General features: G+C 32.9%; 1 protein-coding gene across 2 annotated transcripts in view; it reads left to right on the forward strand.

The window, feature by feature from the left end:
• Positions 1-23,088, forward strand: part of DSC3 (desmocollin 3) — a 51,558-nt gene that overhangs the window by 16,014 nt on the left and 12,456 nt on the right. For both annotated transcript variants that reach the window (XM_011362029.2, XM_023531835.1), the window contains exons 5-14: positions 803-958; positions 2,200-2,344; positions 5,225-5,391; positions 7,168-7,302; positions 7,690-7,875; positions 13,999-14,258; positions 14,373-14,515; positions 15,414-15,638; positions 17,003-17,227; positions 19,417-19,538. In XM_011362029.2, coding sequence (XP_011360331.1) covers positions 803-958; positions 2,200-2,344; positions 5,225-5,391; positions 7,168-7,302; positions 7,690-7,875; positions 13,999-14,258; positions 14,373-14,515; positions 15,414-15,638; positions 17,003-17,227; positions 19,417-19,538 — 1,764 coding nt within the window. The remainder of the gene's footprint in view (positions 1-802; positions 959-2,199; positions 2,345-5,224; positions 5,392-7,167; positions 7,303-7,689; positions 7,876-13,998; positions 14,259-14,372; positions 14,516-15,413; positions 15,639-17,002; positions 17,228-19,416; positions 19,539-23,088) is intronic.

The following is a 23,088-nucleotide window of genomic DNA, read 5'->3' on the forward strand; positions in this document are numbered from 1 at the left end:
ATAATCCCTGCTTCTACTATGATAGTCTAACAAACTATCACTCTTCCCTAAATTCTTGCATCGACTTTCTAAATGGTCTCCCTCTATCTTCCCTTACCCACCCATCCAAATCTATTTTTAACAAAATCCCACGAATTATCTCTTTAAAATATAAATCAGATAATATTACTCTTGCCTAAATTATCCGATATCTCCCCACCTAACAGGGAAAAGCCAATATCCTCGGAATTACTTACCTGGCATTTCTCTTTGTCTCCTTCTCCTTTCCCCCAGCTCTCCCAACCACAGTGGCCTTCTTGCTGCTCCTTAAACACTTCAGGCAGAGCCCGAGCCTTGTCCCTTTGCACTCCCCATTTCCTTCACCAGGAAGAGTCTTCTTTGTTTATTCTCACAGCTCATTCTTTTAATTTTTGTCAGTTACCCTAAGGAACATTCCAGTTGGCATTCCCTTCACCATATTTGAGAGTCCCTATTTACCTCACTCCTGCCAACAATTGGTATTATTGTTCTTTTCTATCTTTGCCAAATCACTGGATAGGAAATTATGCCTATTGTTTTTAATTAGATTTACTTTGGTTACGATTTATTTTGAACATTGTTTTAATTAAATTTGAGCAGCTGTAAAAAATCTTTTGCATAATGTTTGTTACTCTTTTGTGTGTTGACGGAGTGACATGTGACTATTGTTTTATTAAGTCATCTGTTTAAAATAAAATTATAAACACATAAACTGCATTTTTTTAAAACTAGCATTTTAATGGATTTAATTTTAAATATTTTACATATGTTTTTTTCCTTTTAGGTTCAGTCTGATGCAGCACAGAACTATACTGTCTTCTATTCCATAAGTGGACGTGGAGTTGACCAAGAACCTTTAAATTTGTTTTTCATAGAAAAAGACACTGGAAATCTGTTCTGTACTCGGCCTGTGGATCGTGAAGAATATGACATTTTTGATGTAGGAGTTTTATTAATATACATGATTTTAAATGATTAAACTATGTTTCTTCTGTCTTTTTCTGTCTCTTCTTCTCTCCTTTTTCCTGTCTTCCTGCACTCTCTTCTTAGAGGGTACCTGAAAGTCAAAGGAAATAGACTATGCAGTATTTGGAATATTTGGTCTGCTTTTTATCTCAACTTTTGTTAGGTTAGTTGAAATGAAATGAAGAGCTTTAATTGTACTTGAATGTAAATTCCCATAAGTTTCCAGGACTTGTTTTTGCTCATGAGGTACTCTTGCTCTCTCTGGTCATAGTACAGTTTCCTCTCTCCAGGACATGCCCAAAGTCTGCCTTCTCCTTCTCTAACTACTTTTTCTCTCTTCCTTCCACAAGTATGATTCTCTTATCACATCTGAGAACTGGATAAGGAAGCTAAAGTGGGAGAATAAACCCAAACAAGGGTTAATAAGCCAGCATTCTGATACAGATGAGCTTATAATCAATGGAGAATAACTCAGACAGTTTTCAGTGTGATATGGTAAATGCTGTGGGATCATGTAGTCATCCCTGTGGTATAGGAAAGAGGATTCTTTTCTTAGAAGAAGGAAGAGAGGCTGTGTGAGCAAATGTGACAGATGTCTCCAACGTGACATTTCTTAGCTTTTGATTAGAAAATTATCAGCTCAATGTTATAATCACATGCCTAATTGAAATACATTCTATTTGACATTACATTGCCTTTAACTAATTGGCAATGCAGAAATTAGTAAATGTATTTTGTTATAAAAACTCTTAAAATATGTGATCCATGAAGTAAAACAATAAAATGGTATAGTAGTTCCAAGATTGGGAATCATCACTTTATTTAAATAATGTGATAGAGATTTTTCCCATGGCAGTGAGTTTAATTGTTTACCCCAATACAACTTTCTGATTATGGAGAGAATAAGAACTATAATTTGGGTCTCTATATTCACATTTAAATTCTCGGTCTAGTTGACAGATTTGTCCCTGACTTCGCCGTACTCTGAGGTTTTATTTGAAGTGTAGCCATTTCTACCAAATACTGGATGCTCTTTACTGTACTTAAAGTGTTTCTTTATTTGATGCATTGCTGATTAAAAAGCACTGAATAGAAATATTTAAGTGGTTTATTATTGAAAAGATTTGCAAAGAAGGTAACATATAAAGCACAGTATTCTTCCTACTAGAATATTATATCAATGGACTATTGAACTTACGTTTTCCTGTTTTTCAGTTGATTGCCTATGCATCAACTGCAGATGGATATTCAGCAGACTTACCTCTTCCACTGCCCATCAGAGTGGAGGATGAAAATGACAACCATCCTCTTTTCACAGAGCAAATTTATAATTTTGAAGTTCCAGAAAGTAGTAAACTTGGTAAGACAACATTTTTTATTGAACTTTTTGTGCATGTATTCTTTGGCCATTGGTATTTTTTCTTTTATGAAATATATGTTCATTTCCTTTATTTTAATTTTCTTCGAGGTTTATCTTTTTCTTAACTATTTTTTTAATCTATCTAAAAATGTTCTTAACATATTAAGGCTATTAACTTATTGTCACATTGCAAATATTTTCTCAATGTATTACTCCCTTTTAATTTTATTAAAGCTCCTTTTTGAGGTACAGAAGTTCAGATCCTCCATTTAGTTAAATCTATTCGTATTATACTTGGAATGGCCTTTTCCTTTCAGACTTTACGGTAAGACAACTTTTAAGAGTAAAATGTATTATGTTAAATATGTTTTTGTACATTTTTTGAGACATTGAGTTTTTTAATATTCAAGGTCAGATCATCTTGATTTGATATTGGACCAGTATCTATTTACCAGAATGCATTTCATCCCATCAAATCAAAACAGAGTATAACTTAGAAGATATTATAGGAATTTATAGTGTTGTCAGTATGATACCAATTAGTTAAAAAGGCAGATAACAGTTATTCAAGTTTTGTACCATATTTAGTTTACATACTTAATTTTATTTTTCATTATGTCCCTTTATCAATATTCTCATTTCCAAGAGAGGACATGCAGGGCGGAATGTGCAGTAAAATTCGCATCAGCATAGCAATTTTTATTAGGTTTTATTTAGGGAGATGTTGATGACATCTATTGATGATTCAATTTTTCAAGCTCATTTTTCTTTCTTTTAAAACTACTACCTTACTACTTCCAATTTAAAATGGATACTGGAATAACTTTAGAGAAACTTGTATCACATGTTCTCCACCTTAAACACTTACTCTCACATGAGGAAACCAGTGTTTCAGTTTAGTTGACTATTAAACATGGCATTCATGATGTCTTCTGAGCCTTGCAAAATGGAGAATAGCCACTCACAATAAAGTTGAAAGAACGTGGACTCAGTCATAAAGGATGACTTTGCTAACTTGCCTATTAAGGTTTCTGCTAACTACTTAGATCTTTACTGCATTATTATACTTTCTATTCTACTTTATATTTTACTTTGATAATTTGATGTCATAGATATTAACCTCTTTATTACTCACATGGTACAATTACACAAATGAAAATCATTGGTTTGGAGTTTAGGAAACAGTTTTTGTTTTAGGGTCTGTTATTAACTCACTGTGGGAACTCATGGAAGTCCCTTTGAATTTTCTGACCTTTAAAATGACTTAATTCCATTAGGTAACCTATAATGTTTTTCAGCCTCGTAAGTCTATGACTCAGTTACATTTTTAGTTTTTCAAAGAGGGATGATTTCAAATTCTTTCTTGAAGATTCTGTTTCCTTCAGTAGTAACAGAGAAGAATGAAGGACAAACACTTTGATGCCCAGATTAGTTCAGGGTACTTTAAGCATCTCACAGGTTCCAAGCAATTAAGGCTGAGATGTTCTGAACTAATGGGTGCTCTTGAGCTTGCCTCGATTCACACACTCAGTTTGGACAAAATGTGGTCAACTAATACCAAAGTATAACACTCATGGAAAGAAATTTTCAAGATTTTAGGAAGATTTTGTGTGATAAGTAGAGCAATTCTCTATTCAGAGAATTAAAATAGTGTTTATATCTTCCTTACTATCAAAAAAATTGCAGGAAGAAAAGGTTATGTCTTACAAAGATTATAAATTTTTTTCTATGAAAAGATACATGAATAAAATTTATTTTCTTATGCTAAAAAGATTACTTTTTATATCGATCCACAACAGAAATCTTGTCATTAATTATAAGTATGAAATTTGACTTTCTCTATTATATATTATATATAATATAAATATATAAATACACTACATATGTTTATTTACACATATGTACACATTATACATGCATATATAAACTTTAAGGATATTTTATAGTGACAAAATTATTTAAAACTAATATATCCTTGTGTTAAAAGTTTTATTAGGGTTTTATTTCCTTCAAATACAATATTTCAATGAATATATATGTTTGTTTATGTGTGGTTGTATGTATCTATGTGTTATTCCTCAGGCCAGTCTTTCATGCAGCGCTATAGGCAAAGTGGACCTACGCATTACATTTTCACAGGCATTGGAACACTACTCTTACTCTATAAATATACCACCTGTATGTATTCTTTGATACTTGAAGTCCTACCAGGGCACTATTCTTACATTCCATACAGATGACAGATATGAATAGCTCTAACTGAAGAAATAGTTGACTTAAATTTCCCTTAATGGTTAATATAATAAAATTCCTTCCTGAGGATTAAGTGGGGCTGGGGACACCGGGGTGTGGATGCTAAGCTGGTGGAAAAGAAAGAGGCAAATCAGAGACTATTGAAAAACAAAAACATCATAGAAAGGAGACTGTGTTGTGAGTGGTCAACTTGACCATCTATATAGTTATACCCCAAATCAGTCTTAATATAGCTAGTAATCAAAAATTTAATTTTTAAAAATCTCATTTATGCAAGAGACATGCTTTATCTCTCCAGTTAGGTTTGTTATTGCAATTGCATAGGAATATATGTTGAAATTATTCTTGAATGCCATTTAAACAAATTTTTAGTAATTTACTTTGAAACATTTTGAATTGTATGCCAACTCAAAGTATACCTTGCTTCTCAGCATCAAAGTGTTTTATATTGTATATTCGAAGTTGTCATCTTCAGTATTATCTAAAGATGGAATACCTCTGGTAAGAAGTACATTTTCAATTAGATTTCTACCATCGTTGTTAACATTTGAAAAGTGTAGATACTCCTAAACATATTCAACAATTCTGGAAATTAAAGACTCTTTTTTTTTTTTTTTAAACATATAGGTACTACAGTGGGAGTGGTTTGTGCCACAGACAGAGATGAACCAGATACGATGCATACGCGCCTGAAGTATAGCATTTTGGAGCAGACGCCAAGATCACCTGGGATTTTTTCCGTGCATCCCAAAACAGGCGTAATCACCATAGTCTCTAATTATTTGGACAGAGAGGTAGTTTTCACATTCTGTAGAATATCACTCTATTTAATATAATTTGCTATTCTTTGGATTAGGAGTTTCTAATTTTATATTATTTAGGCATAAGATAATAAGAATTCCTGGCTATGTTACCTGTTTTTTATATTACTTTTAAATCCTTATGTAAGATAAGACATAAGGAATAGAAATACAGATCAATTGGTGTTTAGAAGGAGTGAGAACAAAGATATTTCTCTTTTATTTTCTGTTTTTTTTTAATTAAATTTATTGGCTGACATTGGTTAATAAAATTATATAGATTTCAAGTGTAAAATTCAATAATACATCATCTGTTTATTGTATCTGTATATTTTATCCAAAGTCAAATCTCCTTTCATCTAATGAAAGTTGTTATTATTGAATATCATTTTATTTCTTATGTGTGGTTAGTTGGTTCCAGCTCAGTAAAGTCTTCAATTCCCATGAAGGACAATTTGTTTTGTTCGTTCCATGAGTATAGTTCACATCCAGGTTCCTATCCAGTTATTACAAATATGTGTTATTTATCAGGAAAGGATTAGTTGTGATAAGGTTTATGGATTATTAAAAATTTGTAACACTATTTAGATGATAATAATAGCACATTGTCATGTATAGAGCATTTTATATTCAAATTATTTTTACATAATTTATTCGATCTTTATAATTTCCTATAGATTAGATTTAATATCTAATAAGAGAAATAAGTAGAATGAAGAGTGGGGAAGAAATAGAAAGAGAAAATGGAAAAAAAAATTAAACAACACAAGAATAGTAAGATAAATCTAAAAGGCAATGGAGGTGATTGTGTCACAAACTAATGACTCTATTTCATCATTAACATACCATCTGCAAAACTCCATTTCCAGAATTTAAGTCAGCAGTGATTTCCTAATTACCAAATCCAACAGTTACCTTAAGTCCCTGTCTGTTGCCACTTACTGAAACTCTCTCTTCTCTTGGATATATGGTTTTGCTCTTGTTTCTTTGATCTTTTGTTTTTAGTGTCCTTAGCTTAGTCTTTTTATTTCCTCTTTATATCCTCAGCTGTTGAAATGCTATTGTTCCTTATATCCTTAGCTGTTCTCATCCTTTAACCTCTCCTAGATAATCTGATTCCTGCCGTAATTTCTACCACCATCTACATCCTGATGACTCCCAGATCAATATTTCTGGCTATGATCTCTCCTGTACATATGGGGCCATGTATTCAGGACCTTTCTGCATTTCCTTTATTGGTCGGTGATACTCTTGTTTACCTATCTATCTAAGTAGGACACCTGAGCATCATTCTCAACCTTTTTTTCTCTCTTAACTTATATATAGAATTGTCAACTTTTCTGTTATCCTTGTTTTCTGTCCTCATTGTTACTGCCTCAGATTTGGACCATTGGCTTAGAGTATTCTAGGAACTCTTTAACTGGTTTCTTTGACTCCTAGTTCAGCTTACTCCAAATTATGCTCAATGTTCTTTAAGAATATTTTTTCTAAAACTGATATGTTCTTATTTTGTCCCCCACTGATGACTCCTAGAAAATGTTTCCCTATTACCTGCTACTTAAAGCATGAGTTTAAATTTTTCATTTGCATCTTTATCATTTAACCTCTACCTACCTTTTTAGCTTTATTCTGGTCTACCAAATTCTTGGAGCATATGCAAATATGAAAATAAAAGCATGGATACACACAAATAGAAGAGCGTACAATTAAAGTTTCATTTAAAAATCTAAACAATGGTTTATAAAACTAAAATATTTGTTTTCTTTTAAGGTTGTAGACAAGTACAAATTGATAATGAAAGTACAAGACATGGATGGTCAATTTTTTGGATTGATGAGTACATCAACTTGCCTTATAACAGTAAAAGATTCAAATGACAATGCACCTGCTTTTAAAGAAAATACTGTAAGTCTATAATATCAAAATCTATCTTTATCTATTGTAATTTATTATTTAATCAGAATTAATAAACATTATTGTACTTTAAGGTACATATGTTTATTTTATGAATAAAATTAAACAGTAGACATAAATATCTGTTTTACTTATTCATAGTAGTATTTATATTACTGCCTTCTTGGTAAAGGCCAGGAGCATTAGTCTACCTTTGTAATGAATTCTTTCATTTAAAAGATAACCTTTCAAGAAACATTACTATTTATGATTCATGGTTTTAAAATAATCTAGTCAAAAACTATAAGAACAATACTTTTATAGTGGAAGAAACATTTTGCTTTCTTTGTAAAAGTTCTCCTTATAAAGTAAATGTTTAATGTTTTCTTTCTGTTTCAGTATGAAGTATCAGTAGAGGAAAATGCATTCAATGTGGAAATCTTACGAATACCAATAGAAGACAAGGATTTGATTAACACTGCCAATTGGAGAGCCAATTTTACCATTTTAAAGGGCAATGAAAATGGACATTTCAAAATCAGTACAGACAAGAAAACTAATGAAGGTGTTCTGTGTGTTGTAAAGGTACAATAATCATGAATAATTGACAACTTGGCAAGTTAACAAGTTTTAATAAACTAATGGTTTAATCGTCTAAAGAGATGCAGTTCATAGACTCTGCAAGTTGGAAGAGAACTTAGTCTCTTTAGCGCAAATTTTCCCATTTAATGCTTACCTTTTTTCTATAATTTTTTGCCCATTATTCATCACCTAATTTATGCTTGAACATTCTCAATTATAAGGATCTCCCATCTCCATTGGCAGCTTATTATATATTTAGAGAGCTTTGATTCTCAGAAGTCCTTACTTCTACTGTGCCTAAATTATTCTCCTTATATCCCATGTCTTTGATCCAAGTTTTATTGCTAATGCTATACAGAACAGGTGTAATTTTTTTGAAAAGGTTTTTATGTCCCTTTAAGACTTTCCTTCTTTAGGATAAATATTCCCAATTCCTCACATGATACAGTTTAGAAGCCCATATTTTTCTCTCTCCCTCCCTCATCCCCCTCATATATGCCTGGTTGTGTTGTATCTGATGCTTTAAAAAGTGATATTGAGGATGAAATATAGCATTATGTTAGACAGCACTTGATGAACTTATTCTTTCTTCTATATATCTTATTTTTCATTGCACTGTTACATTCTAAGGTTCAGGTTATGAGCATAGTAAAGTCTCTGTCTGGGAAGGAACCTCAGTTTTATAATCTTAGCTGAGATCAAGAAAGAAAATTGCCCTGTACGCAGGTATAGGCATCATTCATTGAATAAAGGAAGTTTATCTGCCAATAACAATATGGTGGAGGCTTTGATATGTAATGTTTCTATCTGTAGTTATTTCTACCATAAGAATTTCCAGAGATTATATCCTAAGTCTTGGTAAATTTTGTCCAGATGTGAATAGTCGAGTATATTTGTTCCAGTTGACTCTCAACATCAGATTTCTCCCTATATTAGTTTTCTATAATATGATCTGCTCAAACCAAGTATTAAAACCAACTACTTAAAAAAATGAAGTTTTATAATTGGCAGTAATAGGAGAAGCAATAAGGAAATGGTACTGATATTTCTTCTTCCATATTGGCCCAGTCTGACCCAGTCTTCATTTGGACTCTCCAGAAAGCAGAGCCTAATAGAAGGATCTCAAGAAGTGGCTCCCAGGAAGCCAGAGTAAAATTGGGAAAGTAAGACAGGAAAGAATGAAAAATCAATCAAGTCTGCTTTATTGAGCTAGTCACCTCTGGTATTAAATTATGCAATGAACCATGTAGAATGCACTTCAGAATTATCTCCTCAAAGATGGGTTCCTGGGGAATTGATCCATGAATGTCCATCCTCAATACCTATGTCCAAGCAATTGAAGATCACTCTAAGGAACCCCAACTCTCTTGCACTTCTGGGCAGAACTATGCCTGCCAAAGGGAGCTCTCTGGCCTTGGAAGAAACTTTGAATCTGAAAAGCTGAATATGTGTGTGCTTGAAATGTGAATCTGTCATCATAGACAGGGGCAGTGTCAACCAGAGCTGCAAATGAAGTTAGGGTGGGCTGAGGGGCTATGGTAAATGATTCTTTTGAAAAAGGCTGCTATGCATCTACTTCAGTTTCCAAAGCTGGAAACATTTATGTAGTGCAGGCATTTGCCTCAAAATTTATGTCATTGACATTAGATGTTTTGTGAAAGATTTCTCTTGGATATGATCCTCCATGCACATCCCCACCTTTTGCCTTCTGCACTTTAACTTTTTTTCTAGAAATAAGTCAAAGGAATAGTTTGAGATCTGAGATGGATAGGTCATGCCAAACTACAGTAGCTCATATCAAGCTCAGACCTTTTAGAGAGCTCCCCATCTGCTGCTTGGTCAGCAGATTGCTCTTCAGGTCTCTCTCATTCAAGGCCAACTTCAAAGACATCAGCTTTTTTTTTTTTTTTAATCTCAATAGTTTTGTCTTGCTTAGGGAGACAAAGTTTAAGTAACACGAAAAATTAAATTTTTATTGTGAGTTTTTTGGGCTAATACAAAATGATCTTTAGTAAGTTTTCTCAAAAGAATATATTCTAAAAAAAAAAAAACCACTGTGAGTGTGTATTTGTCAACACATTCAGTTTTTTTATATTTGGAATTCCAGAATGGAATCAATGGAGTGGATTTTTTTCCTCCCAAAGAGTGTTGATCACAGAGATATTAAGAAAAATGTTTTCAGATATCTTCAGAAATTGTATATCCTAGAATATAGAAATCCGATATCCTAGAATATTTCTTGCTCTAAGTGACTAACAAACATATGTTTTTTTTCTGGTGAACAACTTCTGGGTACCACTCCAAGATTCCCTGGGAGGGAGGGCAATTATTTGGTGATACTTAACTGCTTTGTCTCTGGCTCAGTTTAACTTAATTTCACATATGAAGAATATAGGAAATTTCCTCCCCAATAAAATTCGTATGCATATATTTTCATTATTTTTAAACATAAGATAGTTGCACTTATAATTACACCCTAGTTCCTACATTTAGGAAATACTTTTGCAATTTTAAAATAGTTAACCGTATATTGAGTATGTTTTATGTCACAGGGAATCATATTAAGCACCTTATGTAAGTTATAGTTGTCATATTCATTTAGGATAAGGTATTATTACCATTTTACAATTAAAAATATTTGTTTATAGATTTCTCTTTTTGCACAATTTCTGTTAAGTTTTTATATCAATATTAGGCTTGCTTCATAAAAATATTTTTTAATTTTTTTCCCATGCTCTGAAATTGTTAAAAAACAACAAAAAAATTGAATTAACAAATTTATTTTTAACCTTCACAACAATTCCATGGTTGTTCCTATCATTCTTCCTGTTTCAAGATAGGGAGGCTATGTCAAAAGAAGTGAAATAACTTGCTCTAGTCCATATAGTTCAGAGGTGATAAAGCCAAGATGCAGACCCAGATATTCCTGATGCAGAACCCTTCCTTAGAAATACCATGCTGTTCTCCTTCTAGTTGGGTACCCTCAGGTCATGTTTCCCTTATAGCTCTTCATTTGCATACTTGGGTTACTTAACTCTACAAAGCCATGACTTCAGTTGTATAAGAGGTCTTCTCCTTTTGTAACTTCAATTCATTTCTACATTTCTGAGTTTACTTTTTTAATTATCTCTTTCCTTTGTCATTATCAGCTCCTTTGCTCATCTTACCTTCTCTCTTTCTTTGAGCCATTCATAGTATTCTTTAACATTTTGGCCAATGAAATTTGCATTTGCCACATTATGACTTCCTTTCTAAATTATGTGCAAACCTTTAGAAAACCTGAGTTCATTGCAGAGCTCTTTTGGTAACCACACTGGTCTTTAAAGGTATCTTATTCTTTTCCTTGGTAAAGATTTGTATTTGTGTACTTGCATCTTCAAATACTTTCTAACCTTGATGTGGTATCTTCTATTTTAAAATCAAACACTATAATTAGGGCTTTTGAAATCCATCTTTCTGTCATGTAAGCTACGTACCTGATGATGACTAACCTCCGTACTGGTTATGAAATCAATGTGTTGACTGCCTTAAAGATAGAAGTGCACTTCTAAAATTCTTTTATATTCTAAATAATTAAATAATCTGTAGGTTAAACCAAAGATTGCTCAGGTATACTTCTTTAGCCAAACAATGCTTCCAAACATTGCCTTGTTAGTTGGTTTCTCCTATGATTACATAATATTGGCTGTTAACAAAAAATACAGCATTTACTTCTTGTATTTGCTTGTGTGATAATTTGAGAGACAGAGATTACTAAAACCTATAAGGTAAAGCCCTTACTACGTGCTATAATGTTAAATGTTATTTTTGCAGCAATGGTACAGGAGAGAAAACTTAGTCTTAGAGAGAGTAAGAAACTTTCTCAAGATCACACAGCTAGAATGTAATAGAGGCAGAATTTGAACCTAAGTCTCTTTGATTCCAAGTATGTTCTTAAGCACTATGCTAAAATGCTTTGCATAGTTATATGTTCTTGGAAAGTTAGCCTCTGTATTATCTGTAAAATGTACATAATGCTTCTCTCTGTCACTGTAGTAGCTATTCAATATAGTAGTGAAAGCGAAAGCACTTGGTAAACTATAGGATATTATTATTATATTTTTTAAAGTATCAACATGTTCTTATTTTTCATAAAAAGATAACTTTTATCTTAAAAAATTAACATTTTTGGAATCATGGAACATGTGTTGATACAGTCTTTAGTTCAGTCCTGGGTAATCTTTGCATCTCAATGTTTTTTATTTTGTTTTGTTTTTTATTTCAGTAGCAGTAGCAGCAGCAGCACAGAGCATATGAGTTTGAGTGAGAAAGATATTGTTCTTGGTCATTCTTAACCAGAGAGGGTCTTCAGCTCCACAACAACACAACACTTCTTTTCTAGGGAGTCGTTAGCACCTTAGTGCAGATAATAGGATATTTTTGAACTTTTTTTCTCAATTTGATGAAACAAAAACATACCCTGGGGTGGAAGAGAATCATATATTTTTTCATTAATCATTGATTTCATCTGGGCAGATTTTTAATATTGCAGAGTTTTAAGCCCCTAAGACAATATTCAGCTTAAGCCTAGAAAAATTACATAAAGGAATTCAAAGGCTTCAGCAAGCGGCTCTAGATCAAATAACTGTACCTCCTCTAGTGCAGCAGATGTTTCCTAAATTTCCATCAATTTCTCATTGTCAACAGATGCTCCAACTCTCTGCATGATCATACCAATGCATGTAATTTGTGAGATGATGTTCATTAGTGACAAATAAACATATTAATTTGTATTCCTTCTTAACTCTAGTATCTGGGATAGTCATAAAAAATAAAAGAGCTTTCACATGCATTTTATGGTTTCTAAGATTCGGAAATTTTCTCGACTTCTTAGTGGACTCGTGACATTAGTATCTCAGCCTGATAATACTTAAGTCTGGGGAAAGGTTTAAAACAAAAATTTTACTCATCAGTTTTGACTTTGTTCCTTTTCAGCCAGTGATTGTTTTGATAAGCAGAAAGAGAATCAAAGACAAAAGTGCTTCAACTTTGTAGTACACTGTAAAACCGTGTGTTATGGATTTCTCTTGATCCGCTGCCTGAAAATCAATTATATTTAATGGATTGATTTAAAAATTTTTAAAGGCTGGTGAAGCAGTTAAGCAGCATAGAATAGCAGAGGAATTATAGTGTGTTGGTTAAGGAAATGAACTCAAGCCAGACTACCTGGCTTCAAACTCCATTTTAAAGGAGAACCTTTGAGCCTTGGGAAAATCAGTTTATCTCCTCTTCTCCATTTTCCTGCTCTGTAAAACAGGATGATGATAGTAATAGTGATACCATTAAGCGTATTCTATTTTTTCTTACTCAACTGTGTTTTCATTGTGAGAGCTTCTTTAGACAAACTAGACAATGCCGAAGTATAATTCTCAATTGCCAAAATATAATTTTCGTAAAAATAGATAGTGAGCACGGGTTAGAGTTCTACTTAAGTCATTAATGAAGGAACCAGCAAAAAAAACAAAGCAGATTCCTAAGAAGAAATGAGAGTCTGGATGGGTTTTGATAAAAGGAAAAGCTGAAATAACATTGCTCAATTATCTGTCTGATAAGGCAATTAAAGCATGCATCGAGAATACCTTTTCAATCAGAGAGAAAATAAGATCATCGCACCTTTTCAAATATTTTTAAGTCAACGTTTAATTTTATAAGAGCTATAAAATATTTGGGCCCTAGTCAGTAGTAAATAGTAAATGAAACAAAGCTGCATTCTCTTAGAGTCAGATGATGCTTAGGTTGGTCTGTTAGGCAGTGCCCTAAAGCAGGGCCATAAGAACTGTCATTTTTTTGCATTATCTCCAGGTTCAGAATAATTTTTTTAGTAAGAATGAACTATCAATATATTTAAGGAATTGTTTTTTTTTTTTTTATAACTCTATAATCCACCTGCAGAAACTTTTGGAACACTCTAGTTAGAGGCTTAGTGAAGAACCACTTGTATCTTTAGCAAAGGATAAAAGTCAATATTGACTAAATGGGGACATGGAATTTATGCAGTGCTTTTTGAATTGACAAAAGTTCGCAGACTATTTGAAATATCAAATGTATTTTACATTCATACTGTAAAACATGTATTTTTTTTTTAAGCCACTGAATTATGAAGAAAACAATCAAGTGATTCTGGAAATTGGAGTAGGCAATGAAGCTCCGTTTAGTAGAGATAGTACACTCAGGACGACAACCATGAACAGAGCTTTGGTCACAGTTCACGTGAAGGATCAGGACGAAGGGCCTGAATGCAATCCCGCAGCCCAATATGTACGGATTAAAGAAAATTCAGTAGTGGGATCGAATGTCAATGGCTATAAGGCATATGACCCTGAAACTAAAAGTAGCAACGGTTTAAGGTACAAAGAAATCTATAACCACATACTGATAATGTATTTGAAATAATTGAGACAGTAACTTATTTTAATATATTCAATAGATTGCTAAGGCTATTTTTGTTTTTTTATTAACAGATACAAAAAATTACATGATCCTGAAGGGTGGATCACAATTGATGAAATTTCAGGGTCAATCAAAACTTCCAAAATTCTGGACAGGGAGGCTGCAATTCCCAGAAATAACTTATATAATATTACAGTCCTGGCAACAGACAAAGGTAAACAAAAAAATTTTAATCTGGTATTTTATAAAGGAATTTGAGAATAATGCAGTTATTCTTATGCAGAATTATTCTTGTGGTAAGTATATGAAATTCTTAGAAGTTATTTTAAAGACTTTGTTTCTGTTTCTCTTAATCATCTGACAAGGTGAAACTACTTGGAAGTGAGAAGCATGTCTTTTTTATCTTTATATTCCCAGCGTGGTGGGGCCTTAAATGCTCATAAATCTCTCTGTTAGAGGACAAAGATGATACTGAAGTCTAGGACTAGATGAAATAATCTCACCAGACTCTTTTAGAACTCTTTATGTCACTTTACATTGAGTCTTTAAATAGTTCAGCTGACTATTAGGTCAAAGTGATTCTTTCCTCCAATTTTTTTCTTTAAAGTAGCCCAGAACTTCTCAACCCAGTTTTCATATTAAAATAATTTATGACTTTTAAAAAATATCAAGATATAGACACAACCTTAGACCAACTGAATCAGAATCCTTGGTTAGGGAGCCTGGGCATCATATATATGAAAAAAATCTCCCTAGGTGGTTCGAATGTATACTGGGATTAGCATATTTTTTCTGTAGTCATATTACTACTTACTAACATCTGCACAGAAGAAACCCAAGGAAATAGAGTTTGAAATTCATGCATTTATTTTTACTGTTTGGTAAAAACTCTAGTAAAAAGTTTATTGGGAATTGTATCTGATATTATCAAGAGCAGTACTCATTTTAAATGATCTGCAGGTTTCATTTATCCTTCTATGTTCTTATTTATCATTTCTTCTAAAAACCAAAAGTTTATTTAAAAAAAACTCATATATTTAAAATCTAGTTTTTTTTTAATAAATTATAAAAGACTTGACAAACTACACTAAACATTTTCTCCTTCTTCCTAGATGGTAGATCATGTACTGGGACACTTGTAGTTAATGTCGAAGATGTGAATGATAATGCACCAAAAATACTTCAAGATTATCTAGTCGTTTGCAAACCAAAAATGGGATATACTGACATTTCAGCTGTTGATCCCGATGAACCTATCCATGGTGCCCCATTTTATTTCAGCTTGGCAAACACTTCTCCAGAAATCAACAAAATATGGACCCTCTCCAAAATTAATGGTATTAAATCAAAAATAATGATTATATGCTCTGAATAGATTTACTTGTTTACTTACATGAAGCATTTATGAATAATTCTCATGAACAAATTTTAGATGCCTAACGTAATAAGAAAATCAATGCTGTTAGTGTTTAGTAGAAATGCTGTGAGATTGGGTTGAAGGAAGGATGGAATCTGGTGATGATGGGCCTGTATACCTGGCCAAGGAGAATGGCCTTTGTATAGTACATAACAGCAGGTATGCATCAGGAGCGTACAAGTAAGGCAATACTGTATACAGCTTTATGTCTTAAAAAGGTGACATTGGTGACAATTAGCAGGATAATTTGAAGAAGGCAGAGTTGAGTGGCAGGGAAAATCAAAAGCTGACATGCTCCTATGAATCAGTGAGACATGACTATAGCTCAGTTTGTGGTCTTGAGGGAGCGGAAGGATTAGCAGGATCTTACCTTAGACACAGTATGATCCTGAAGAGTCAAAATAAACCTGAGTAGTAATTCACATTCTTCTGGGAAGCTCCAGGTATGTGGTGCAGTCGAAAATCTTTGAGGTTCCTACAACTATAACTGCATTTAAGCATGGCTTACAAATTACAGATGACTTTCAGGGTGTGCATTATGATATTTTGTCATTTCAGTTAGTGCATTGCAAAAACTCAGTGTGGTATTGGCCATTGAAAGTGTGTGGGGTTTTTGGTCAGCTGGTAATAAGATCATTTAAATTACGTATTAAGACTTTTGAGGGAAATATCACAGTTGATAATTATGCATTTTTATGATATAAATATGGCTGTTTTGTGTAAGCTTTATAGCTAGCTTGGGTGATATTAATTAGCTTTTTGGTATGGAGATTACTTCTGGAGGCAAGGCATTAATCACAAAGGGTCTATTGTGTTTTGAAAAATGCCTTATCCATGAGGATAATGGACAGGTACCAGAAGGTAAATGGATAGTAATATGTGAACTTAAAACACCCTTTGTTTGTCTATTGGTGTTAATTCTCTATGAGTGTCATAAAGTGATACTATAGAAAAATGCTTGAAATGTATGTTAAGAGCCAATCTAGCATTATTACTTTGTAGATAAGGGAATTATTATGAGAACATTAAATGTCGTTGAAATGTTACTGGGTCACTCCAATGCCAAATTATTCTTTTAAGCTTCTCTTGTAAAAGTTACAATGAGCACCACGTGTGTGGCAATGCTAGTGCTTGAACAAGTTGGAGATAGTCACTTATTTTTATTCATTTTCATATGGCAGGTGGTTCTTTGAGAATAATATCTTTAGAAACCAATGTGGTAAAGTAAATGCTAAGGGAGGAATAAATATTTATTAAAAATATAATTATTTTATTTTCTTTCAGATACAGCTGCCCGTCTTACATATCAAAAAAATGCTGACTTTCAAGAATATAATATTCCTATTACTGTCAAAGATAGAGCAGGCCAATCCGCAACAAAAACCTTGAGAGTTAATCTCTGCGATTGTACTCATCCAAGTCAATGTGTGGTGACTAAAAGGAGTGCAGGGGCATCACTTGGAAAATGGGCAATCCTTGCGATCCTACTGGGCATAGCATTACTTTTTTGTAAGTCTTTTTATTTACTTAAAGTTAAAATATATAAAATATCTGGATGCAAGAAAATGCCTTTAGAAAGTAATCTTGTCCAACCACCCATCAGGTATGAGTCCCCTTTACAAATTCTTTTCGTGTTATTATCTAAGGTCCGATTGACTGTTTTCTGTGAGAAGGAGCAAGATCCTTTCTGAGATAAAAGATTTCATATTTGGACAGAACTGTTGAAAATTCCTTAGATTGTGCTAAATCTGTCAACATAAAAAATTTTATTTTTTGGTCATCACACTACCCTTTCTAGTACTAGAAGACAATCTAAAACTTCTGCTATATGAAAGTCCACTAAAAGCCATTTTTATTTCATATCTTCTCACCATTTAGCCACAGACTTGTGGGAGATGTTCAGATCACAACAGTATCTCTTCTTTGATATTATCTTGCCAATTATGAATTGTATTAACCTTCTCCTTACCAATTGTGTAGTTGCTAATGGCACCATATCTTTTCCTCTCTTTTTGTGTCCACCCAATCCTCCAGCTTAAATTAGCTCTGTTTTTCCCTTGTTCTGTGATTAAGACTAGTGATTAAGAGCAAGAATCTGGAATCAGACTGTCTGGATTTGTACCCCAACTCTATCATTTGTAAGCCATGTGACCTGGGGCAAGTTACTTAACTGTGCTTCCGTTTTCTCATTGTAAAAGGGGATAATTATAATAGCCTACTTTATGGGGTAGCACTGAGGATTGATTGATTTGTGCAAAGAGCTTAAAACAGTACATGGTGTATTTTTAATAAGTGTTCATTATTTTTCATCAACTCAACAAAATCAATATATATTGAACACCTATGATATGCCAAAAACTGTGTCCAGGTGCATGGGATTCATCAGTGAATAAAACAGACAAAAATAATCAAAACCAAACAGTCTGTCTTGAGACAGTAAACAAATAAATTAAATGCTATGGCAGAAGAAAATAGAGCAAAATAAATAGGATCTGTAGTGCTGTAGAATGTGTGTGGGAGTGAGTGTGGGAGACTGGTGCTAGTAATTGCAGTTTTTCAGTAGATAGGTCAGGCCTAACTGAGAAGGTTATCTTTTATTATTTTTGGAAAAGGTGAGTCAGCCAAGTGGAGTATCTGGGGAAAGAGCTTTCAGTGAGAGGAGAAAGTCAGTTCAAAGGCCCTAAAGTGAGACTATGGGGAAAACTGAGGAATGGCAGGGAAACCATTGTGGCTGGAGAGTAGTGGGTAAGGGGTAGTGGGGATAGAAATGGAAGCAGAAGGGTCACAAGAGGCCACTTAGATTAGATGGGGGTTGGTAGATTTTTTTTGTTGTTTTTGGAAAGGGCTAGATACTATATATTTTCAACTTCACAGGCTATGTGATGTGATGGTTTCAGTTATAACCAATTATATCTGCCCTTGTAGCACAAAAATAGCCATAGAAAATATTTAAATCATGGGCAGGGCTATGTTCCAATATAACTTTATTTATGGGCACTACAATCTGAATTTTATATAATTTTCATATGTAATAAACTATTATTCTTTTGATGTTTCCAACCATTTAAAAATATAAAAACCATACTCATGTGACATATAAAAACATGTGGTAGACTGGATTGGGGGCTGTAGTTTGGCAATTTGTGGTCTAAGAGCTTGTAGAACAGTGTAAAGGAGTGTTGTTGCTATTAGTTTTATTATCACATATTTCGACCTTTTAAAATTATAATATAAAATGAAAATTCTGACTAGACAAAGTACAAAGTAGGTTTAATTCTGAGACTTAGAGTTAAATGTATTCTGGGAAAAATGTTTTGTCATGCTTTGCTATAGGTAAACCATCCTTTTGGGAATCAGTAAGTCTTCTTAAAGTCTTTGTCTTATATAAATATCATTAATTTTTTTTTAAATGTACTACTTAAATTATAATTCTAAATACTTTAATATGATGGGTAGAATTCAAGCTTTAAAGAGGTCTATCATCAAAACATACATATAATAATGCCAAATTTTAATATTTAAGTTAAATCATGGTCTGGTAATCTAGAAAGGTCAAGGTGATTTAGAGGACATTATGCTTAGTGACTTTATTTGCCTCCTGTTCCCCTAAAGTGATATGATACAAAAGATGGATAATTTTATTCTATGTATGTTAAACTATATATTTACTTTTTTTTTTTTTTTAAAAAAAATAACAGCTGTATTGCTAACTTTAGTATGTGGAGTTGTTGGTGCCAAAAAGAAAAAAGGTTTTCCTGAAGATTTAGCACAGCAAAATTTAATTATATCAAACACAGAAGCACCTGGAGATGATAAGGTGGTAAGTAATTTTTCTAAATGAATATATATCTCTGAGTATCTCCTATAATTTCTTAATTCATCCTCATGAAGTTATTTTGAAATTTAGGAGGTATTTATATTTTTAATTGGGTCAGATTTTATAGGCAACAGCATTTTATCTGTCAGTATTCAAATATTTATGTAGTGGCTTTTATTAAACTTTTTAAATCAGATCTATTGTTCTAGTTATCTTTTTTCTACTCTTTAGTGTTATGATTTAAAACTTGTTCTTTGATGTTGTAAATTTATTATAATAACAATCTTTTTGGCTGCTCTCTACAATGTATATTTCCAGATACTGTTTTTATCTTGACTATTTAAAATGAGAAAAAAAATTACTAAAAACTCTGAAGATAAACAAAGAAAATATCAAAGAGATATATGTGTTGTGTATGTATGTGTGTGTGTGTGTGTGTGTGTGTGTGTGTGTGTGTGTGTGCGCATGTGTAGATTGAAAGATTATTGCCATTCTCTTTTTTATTTTTATTTTTTTGGGGCTTCTGAGGTGTTTGGCATTATGCTTCCTATTTTGAGGGACGTATACAAAAAAAAATTCTTAAAAGATATATTATTTCCTCAAAAAGACTTCAATTTATTTATGAGAAATAGAATCTACTTTTGTAGGGAAAATAAATAGGCTTATGACAGTAGCCATTAGCACAAATGTGATACAGCATTGTCTGAATTCAAAAATATACTTATCTGACATTTAAGTATAATCATGTCTGAATCAACCAGAAAGGCCTGGTGACAGAGAGGTACAGATTACTCTGTAATTTAAAGAATAAGAAGTGTTTGAAAGTGAAGAGATGTTGGGAATAACTAAAGAGGAGGAAAAGACTTATAGAATAAAAAAGGAGATGACAAAGTTTAAGGATTATTCAACAAATAGTAAATAAATTGATTTGAAATAGAAAAAATGATGTTTTAAAATAGAGTCAATCAAGGCTTTTCTGCATAAAAGTAGCATAATTTGAGAAGTGTGATGCTAAATCAGCAGAGTGTTCAAGGAGAAAGGAAGACATTAGAGCTAGGGAAGATAAAAGATTAGGATCTTTTGATAGTAAGCATGAGATTACTAGATGATGGTAATCGGGACACCAAAATAGGGTTGGATAAGAAATATTTTCAGTGTACAAATGAGGATTGTTTACTTCTCAGTAACAAAATAAAAAGTGGAGTCAAAGTGACAGATACTATTGCTAGGGACAATAACTATATATCAAGTTTTTCTATATCTCATGATGAAGATGACTTTCTTATCAACTATTTCTCTCCTATCACTTTCTCCCACCATCATAGAAAATCATAGCCCATCTATGCCTCACATGTCTACATGTGGAACCCTATAATTGTTTTTTCATTCAGAAAATAGGTTCAGTCTCTTGTTAATCCTTGTATAGATAGTAAATTTGTATTTTATATCTGAGCATGGAATGAGTGAGCTTTACTTAATATTTATTCTTTGCCATTTGATGTTAGAGCCGATAGTAATTATCAGCCACTGCACCATATTGTACTTACATCTATTTACCTGTTCTCTATTAAGAATACTTCTCGAAAGATTTTGGAATTATTAATTTGTACCAGAACATAATTTTAGGTGTATTTTTTATAAAATGTAACAAAATTTTATAGGGAATATATAAACTCATTTTTAGTACAATGAGATGACTTTAGTTTTGGCTCTGAGTTTATGTTAAAAGTATTTAGATGGGGTTAGGAGTTGGATGAAAACTCGGGCCTGGAAAAGTAAATCTGGAAATCATTGACATGGAGAAGGAGTTGATACTCTGTGGAAATAAACTTTGGGAAATGCACTTGTCGGCAGGTGGAGAGTAGAGAGAATGTGAACAGCACTGTGGGCTTGGCCTTCATTTTATTTTCAATTCTCCTCTTATTAGCTTAGAAATATGATCTCTAAACATGTATTTATAATGACAAAATTATACTATCAAGGAGATTTGGAAATCAAGTTTTTAAAAAAAATTTGAAATAGAGATTTACTATAGCAGCAACCTAAGCCAAAAATATAGGTAGCAGTGCCACCAACTGGCTATTTTCAGTTCTCTTTTTCTGGTATTTTTTTCCCAAGGCAATGAGAAAATGAGTATGACTTTTATAGATATATTTCAAGTTCAGTAAATCATCTAAACTTGAAAATCTTCCAGTTTAGTTACTCTGCATATTAAATAAAAAAAAGTTAAATTGATAGAAAGATGGCACAAAGAAGCCTGATTTTAATGGCGATCTTGTCATGAACACAATGGTTTATAATTAGATCTAACACTGAGGTTCCCACTGTAACTCAGCTTCTCGCCTGTGGCTCAGAGGGTTGGTGTGAAGTTCCAGCATTAAGTTAACGTTAATCAATTTATGTTTTTCATTTTAAAACATTGTCTTTACTCCTTGTTCTTCTCTTGTGTCCTCCATATATATTTTTCTTTGAAACTGAACTTTTGGAAGGAAAGATTTTTATTCGATCTCTATGATATTACTTTCTGTTCACTCAGCAATCCTTGAAATTCTTTTGACAAAGATCACCAGTGGCTACTTTTTTTACTTAAACCAATGGTGCTTAGTTTATTTGAACCAGTGCTTATCTTACTTTGAATTTTTCTACTTTGATTATTGACCTCCTTGCCATATTCCTTTTTTGCAGGGCTTCAGAGTCATGCCTCTTTGCTTCCATTATCACAGTGGCTATTCCAGATCAATTCTGTCACAGCTCTAATTCCTTTATCCACCCCTTAAAATGTGATGTTTCTTGTGGTTTTATTCTTAGCTTTCTTTTCTTTTAGTCCACAGTTTCCTCGGAGTGATGTTGTTTATTCGTGGGACTTGAACTACCACCTACATGGTAGCTGCTTTCCAAATTCTATCTCCAGAATATGTCTCTCACCTAAGCCTCAGATCCACATATTCATATACTCATTTTGGACATCACACACGTTTCTCAAGTTTACCACATCCAAAATCGAATTGCTCACCTTCCTCTCACCCACAAGCTCTTCCTTCTCTATTTCGGTATGAATTGTACCATCAATTTAGTTGCACAGTAGAACACGTAGGAATTATTCTTGACCTTTCTCTTTGCTGCCTCATCCATCTAACCAACAAGAAGCTCTCTATGGAGTCCATTACTGTTTCTACTCTGGCTTAGGTCCTTATCATTTTTCACCTAGAATAATCCAGTGACCTCTCTTGTTTCTATGACTCTAAACTCTTATTTGTCTTTCATATTATTGCCTAGAATGATTTAAAAAATACACTCCTCCCCTATTCTGAAAGCTCTTCTTCGAATCCTCATAATCTCAGGATAATCTACATGTATTAGCATGGCATGTAGGTCTTTTTGTCCTCTGACCTTTTACAACCTTTCCAGCTTCCTCTTTCTCTCTGAATTCTGTGTGGTAGCTATTCTCAATAGGTTGAAGTTGAGGACCCCTAAAGCATGCTTTGCCTCTAGACCCTCTTGCAGATAGTGCATTCTTCCTCCCATTTGTTCTCTCATTTCTCAGTAGGAGTCC

This window comes from Pteropus vampyrus, unplaced genomic scaffold (assembly GCF_000151845.1).
Source record: "Pteropus vampyrus isolate Shadow unplaced genomic scaffold, Pvam_2.0 Scaffold3, whole genome shotgun sequence".
Taxonomy (NCBI): Eukaryota; Metazoa; Chordata; class Mammalia; order Chiroptera; family Pteropodidae; genus Pteropus; species Pteropus vampyrus.